General features: G+C 58.5%; 1 protein-coding gene across 1 annotated transcript; it reads right to left on the reverse strand.

The window, feature by feature from the left end:
* Positions 1 to 496: 496 nt before the first annotated feature.
* Positions 497 to 5,406, reverse strand: FOXF1 (forkhead box F1). Its single transcript, XM_032155877.2, has 2 exons — positions 4,379 to 5,406; positions 497 to 3,000 (listed from the first exon to the last, which is right to left on the reverse strand). The coding sequence occupies exons 1-2, from the start codon at positions 5,361 to 5,363 to the stop codon at positions 2,840 to 2,842; spliced, it is 1,146 nt and encodes a 381-aa protein (XP_032011768.1). The 5' UTR covers positions 5,364 to 5,406; the 3' UTR covers positions 497 to 2,839.
* Between the last annotated feature and the right edge of the window lie 712 nt (positions 5,407 to 6,118).

Genomic DNA, 6,118 nt, shown 5'->3' on the forward strand with positions numbered 1-6,118 from the left:
GGCGCCAAAGCCATGCACAACCACGGCGCACGGGGGCCTCTGGCCAGCCAGGGCGCCAAACGAGTGGGTGCAGGGGCTGGAGACTCCGCAGAAGAAAACCTGGGAGCGCGCAGTTGGGTTTCTCCTAATCAGCCCCTCTTCCTCGGAGCCTCTGCCCTAACTGGGCCGCAGCCTCTGCGGGAGAGAGGACGGGCTCCCAGCTCCTCTAGCCTGCAGAGGCTGACCGGACGCGAGCGCAGCGTTCCCGCGCTAGGAGGCCTGGGGGCTCTTCTCAGGACTGGGTTTCCGGGCTCTGGTGGGAGGCGGAGGGTGCAGAGAAGACCTCCGCCCCAGGAGGACCGCCTTCTCCGCCTGCTGCGAACCTGCTCTCCGGAGCGCAGGGCCAGGCGCGTGCGCCCGGCAGAGCCTGGCCTGACGCTTCGGCCCGCCGGAGACCCCAAGGGATGGAGTCGCCGGTCTTTTCCTGTCCCCTTTATCTCGAGTTTATAGACAGCTGTTAGTTTGGGACATTAATTGCCCAGACGAGTTTATTGATAATTTTGAGGTAACAGAGCACCGGAGAAATTACCCCCACGTCCAAAATGTCAACTCTGAGAAGAACCAGGTTCAGAGACTCACGACCCCACGACGCAAGACACTGCGGTGGGTCTGTAAGGGCCGCACCAACAATGTGACTTACTGTGTTTGTTTTCCTCGGTAGCCGGGAACTGGAATAGAAAGAGGGTGGTCAGTGGAAGATACAAGTGTTAAAAAATATTTTTTCCCCAGAGGGGACTAACTGTGACTTAGGAGATAAATGTTACAGGATTGGAAAGGTGCCTGTCACCTGGCCCACCAAGCGCCCTTTTGCCTCATTTAGATTTTACTTGATTTTCTATCGGGGAAAACCAAGAACAAGGCACCAAAAAGCCAAAACAAAACAAGACAAAACCAACAACTACAAAAAAACCTTAAAGTTGATTCACGATTTATAACAGCTACAGCAAGAGAACAAGAAAGTCGGAAACCCAAAGTAAAACGCTCATTGGTCTTGTAGTGGCAAAAAAATAAATATTATGTACCTGGACACGTATACATATATGTACATATATGTATATACATGTATATGTATATACATATATATGTGCACATCTATGGTTTAATTAGTGTTCCCTAGGGGAAGGAGGTCTACAGTGTTCTTTAAACGTTTGATTATTTCTTTAAAACGATCAATGACATTTAGAGGGGCAAAGGGCTCTTCTTAAAAAACAGAAGCCAAGAAAAATAGTTCCTCTTGTCCAGCGTTTACTTCAAAGTGGAATGAAGAGTGAAAAGAGGAGGATTTGCCAAAAAAGAAAAAAGTACTCAGAATCGCCCAGATTGTAAATTTTTAAAAGTCTAGAGATCCAAAGCCTGTTTTTTTTCCCCCTCTGTCTTTGGGAGTCTGGAAGGTATTCTGCAATCTCAGTCCCAATAAAATACTCATGCAATTTTATTTCTAGTTGATACAATTTTAAAGGCCATGTACAAATGTTATACATTTTTATTTTTGTTCTTTTTTTAGGAAAAAATACACAAAGGGCAAAACATCCTCAAATGGTCCTTTTATACAGTGCAGAAGGAAATCTCAAATTTCAAATACGTGTCACAAATGCTGCACTCTAGCAGCCAAAATACTAAAAAAAAAAAAAAAAAAAAAGGAGGATAGTCCTTCATATTATATATATATTTATATAAAACATATGGAAATTTGTTTTTACACAGATCGGTCTTTGTTTCAAATTTACAATGGATATCTAAAAAAAATTCTACACGGCAAATATTGCCAACAAAGTTACACCATTAATACTGATAAACGGAGGAGCCTACGCGGTGTTTTGATTATTAGGGAAAGAAAGTAGAATAAATAAACAGGAGCCTTGCTATAGTTTTTAAAAGTGCCTTAACCTTTCTGCGTCCCCGCAATCCTGAATCCGCGCGGTCACCGGGCCGTCCTAGTCCCTGCGTCGCGCTGTGTTCGGCTCGTTCTCGGACCAGAAAGTTTACAGTAGAGGTTGGGAGACAGAAAAATACCCACTGAAAAAGTCTAAATAAAACTCAAGACAAAACATAACAGAAGAGGCTGAAGCGAAGGAAGAAGAGGAACATGGAAGGGGTCGGAGGCGGACGCCCGGACGGCCGCTTGCTTCGTGGCTCCTTCGACTTTCTGTTTAAAGACGGACAGTGGCTTCCGAAATGCAAGTTGTTCGCACAAAGATCCACCTGTGGTCCACGGAGGAGACTTCGGAGGTGGGGAGGGAGATCAGGAGGGAGATCTGAGCTCTTGTCACCTCCCGCTCCCCGCAAAAGACGGCTCTAAAGGGAGACTTGCGCATTCCAAGACATTCTTTCAAAAAATAAAAAATAAAAAGATAAATACTCAACCAAAAAATAAAAGTATTTGATAATGACTGGTCTCACATGTTTGCTTTTCTTCTAAAAATCTTCCCCCACTTCTGCCATTGGCCGGAAGGAGGGGGGACCTCAGCAGAATTCCTGTGTGGATGCGGAAGGCTTTCCCCTGCACAGCACCGTCTCAGGCGGGTTCAACAGGATCAAAAACTTTTATTTGCCGATGGCTGCAGTCGGAACAGACCCACCACTACCATTTCTTAACAATTTTGAGGGAGTGAGGAAGGAGGTGCCAACCGCAGCGCTGTGTCTTTGCATTGGGGATTCCTTGCCAAAAACTCCGGGTGGAGAGAGGTGGAACCCTTTTCTTCTGCCAACGGTTATACCTCGAGAACAAAGCAGTTTCTTGTGCCAGTCCAGGGTCCCTGTGACCCGCCTGCCTGCACCAGGAGGACTTGCGGCGGCAGCCTCACATCACGCAAGGCTTGATGTCTTGGTAGGTGACCTGCTGGTGGTAATAGGAGCCCCCGCCGGCCGAGTGCATGGAAGAGGATGCCATGGCGTTGAAAGAGAAGACAAACTCCTTTCGGTCACACATGCTGGGCGACTGCGAGTGATACCGCGGGATGCCTGCAAGGCGAGGCGACAGGAGGGGTTGGGGGAGCAGAAGAGTTAGCCACGGTGGCCCAGAGTTCAGGCGGAGGAGCAGCGCTCCCGTGGGGCGCACAGGGCCGGCCTGCCTGGCTTCGAGCACAGCGGCCTCCCCGCCCTCCTCCCCGAGTCCGAGCCTTCCGGCTGCGCACCCGAGGAAAAGACCCCAGAACCCTTGCCACGGCCTCGCTCCCCGCAGTGCCTGCCTGCTGCGTGCCTGTCCAGTCTCGGACACCGTGCAGGGGCCCAGGGCTTCCAGAAGCCATAGGGGAAGTGGTGAGGGAGGCTAAGTGGAGGGCCCCTAACTCCCATGGCCGTCACCGCCAGGGCAGCCACCACCACCCCCAACGTCAGAGGCTCCGACTGCTGGCCGGGTCGAAAGAGAGACCAGTGCCGGGCCAGAGCCAGGCCAGCAGCAGGGGTGAGAAGAAGCTTCTCCAGAGAACAGGCCCCGGAGCGAGGGAGTCCCCCCGCAGAGAGGCCGCCTAAGGCCTCCAGGCCTGGCTCCTGCCTCCTGGGGTTGCTGACAGCTGACCCTGCACTGGCCCTGGCAGGCTCACTCCAGCTTTTTCCAGGGCTGGGCCTGCAGGCTGCGGGGGGCCTGGGGCAGAAGCAGGAGGCGAGGTTGCCACATCTGCCTTGGCAGATGCGTCTGCATGTTCGGGGTGTTGGGGTATCAGGGGTGTTGGGGGTGTGGGGATCTGAAAACCTGGATCCTAAAAAACAAGGAGCCCCCATGGCCCGGCGTGCAGCTCTGGCCCTCCGGGGCCTGGCCACGGCACCGCCCTGCCTCAGTCACCACAAGATGCCCCTGGACTCAGCTGTGGCTCTGCCAGGTCTGGTCTCTGAAAGGCCGGGGCTGAGCCTCTGAGCGCTGGCCCAGCGGCTTTGGGCCTAACTCTTCCGTTCCGCCCAGCCCCAAGCAGAGGCAGCTCTCCAGGCAGCCGGAGGGCCACCCACCAGGGAGGGACGGCCATCTGGCCAGGGCTGGGAGCCTTGGGTCCATCCCAGGATCTTTCCAAGGTGTGAGGGGACTTAAGGGACACAAAAGGACTTAGGGCACTGGGGTCTGGGACATCTGGCTAAGGACCGGCCTACCTGGTCAGGCCTGGAGCAGCCCGCAGCTGGAGTTGGAACAGAAAGAGAAATAGATTGGCCCAAACTAGGGTCAAGAGCGGTAGTCACTCTTCAAAGGGGGAGAGGTGGGGCCAAGAGACACCTTGGGGAGCTGGTGCCTCCCCTCAGCCTTGTGGTTCCGACCACAGAAATGGAGGGGCTCGCCCCTGGCTGGGTCCCGCTGCCACTCAGATTCGACTTCCCGGGGACCAGGGCACCCTCGGTCGGTCTCCCCACTCACCTTGCAGTTCGGCTGGGGCGTTGTGGCTGTTCTGGTGCAGATACGGCTGCTCCAGGGAGTGCGTGGAGAGGCTGCCGGACAGGGGGTTGGCCGCGGGGTTACAGGGGGACAGGGGCTGCTGCTTGATGTAAGAGGCGCCGCTGTTGAGCGCCGCGGAGGCTGAGGGCGGCCAGGCCGCCGCCGAGCCCGAGTAGACGGCGTGTGGCTCCATGACCCCGCCGGCGCCGGTGGGCAGCAGCGGGGAGGCGGGCACCGAGCTGTCGTGGTGCGGGTACTCGCCGGCCGCCGCGCCGCCGCAGCTGCCCATGTACGAGTGGCCGCCGTTGGAGGGCAGGTGGGGCACCGAGTGGCTGGGCAGGGCCATGCCGTCCACGTTGCCCGGCAAGTGGCCGTTCATCATGCCCAGGCCGCCCTCCAGCGCCAGGCTGTTGGGCGGGCAGGAGAGGCCGCCGGCCGAGCCCTGGAAGCCGTAGGTGTCCGGGAGGTGGTTGAAGCCGAGCCCGTTCATCATGCTGTACATGGGCTTGAGCGCCTGGCATTTCCTTCGGAAGCCGCGCGGCCGCCGCCGAAAGGAGCCCTCCTCGAACATGAACTCGCTGGCCGGGTCGATGGTCCAGTAGTGGCCCTTGCCGGGCCGCCCAAGGCCCTTGGGTAGCTTGATGAAGCACTCGTTGAGCGAGAGGTTGTGGCGCACGGAGTTCTTCCAGCCCTGGTAGGAGCCGCGGAAGAAGGGGAAGCGGCTCTGCAGGAACTGGTAGATCTCGCTCAGCGTCAGGCGCTTGGTGGGTGAACTCTGGATGGCCATGACGATGAGCGCGATGTAGGAGTAGGGCGGCTTCTCCGGGCGCCGGATGCCGGCGTTGGTCTTCTTGGCCTTGGACGGGCCGGACGACGCGGGGTCCATGGCCGCGCCGCCTCCCCCGCCGCCGCCACTGCCGCCGCCGCCGCCGTGCGGTGGCTGCTGCTTCTCGGGCGCCGAAGACATCGGGTGGCTGCTGCCGCCGCCGCCGCTGCCGCCGCTGCTCTGCGCCGCGGACGGGCCGGGAGGAGGAGGAGGAGGAGGAGGAAGAGGACGAGGGGGGGGAGGAGGGCGAGGGGGAGGGGGCTGCGCGCGCGGGGCTGGCTGCACCTCTGCCGTCATCGGCGGCCACTTCTCCCGAGCGAGTCGCGGCGCGCCCGCCCCCGCGCTCCCGCCCGCCCTCCCCGAGGAGCTGCTGGATCCGCCGGCGGTTGGCTCAGAGCCCCTCTCCCTCCAACTCCCGCCTCCCCCAACTCTCTCCTCCCTCTTTCTCTCTCGCCCTCCCACAAGGAAAGAAGCAGGGCTGAGGCCGAGGGCAGCCCAGGAGGCCGTGAGGAAGCTACCCCCGCCGGTATTTTTTGGGGGGAGGCACCACCTCCAGGGCTTACGACCGTGCGCCCCAGCCGGGAGCAGCCCTGGGTCCCCGCCGCCCGCGGCGCTCGGCTCCGAGATTCCGGGCGAGGCAGCCTTCACTCCGTCTCCGCTCGGCTGCGTCTCGCGGGTCGGCGTAAGACCCTCCCGGAGTTCCCTCCCTCCGTCCCTGCCCCCCTCGGGCCCCCGCGTTGGTGGGCGCTTAAAGAGCCCCCACTCTCGCCGCCCCGCGGCCGCCAGCAGAATCCGCCCCGCCTCCACCAACCTGGCGAGCAAGTGTTAATGCGCCCTCCGCCCGCGGTTCAGCCCCGATGCGCGCTGGACCCCGCCTTCCCCGCCCGGGCGGCGCG

The sequence above is a fragment of the Hylobates moloch genome, unplaced genomic scaffold, assembly GCF_009828535.3.
Source record: "Hylobates moloch isolate HMO894 unplaced genomic scaffold, HMol_V3 SCAFFOLD_6, whole genome shotgun sequence".
Taxonomy (NCBI): domain Eukaryota; kingdom Metazoa; phylum Chordata; class Mammalia; order Primates; family Hylobatidae; genus Hylobates; species Hylobates moloch.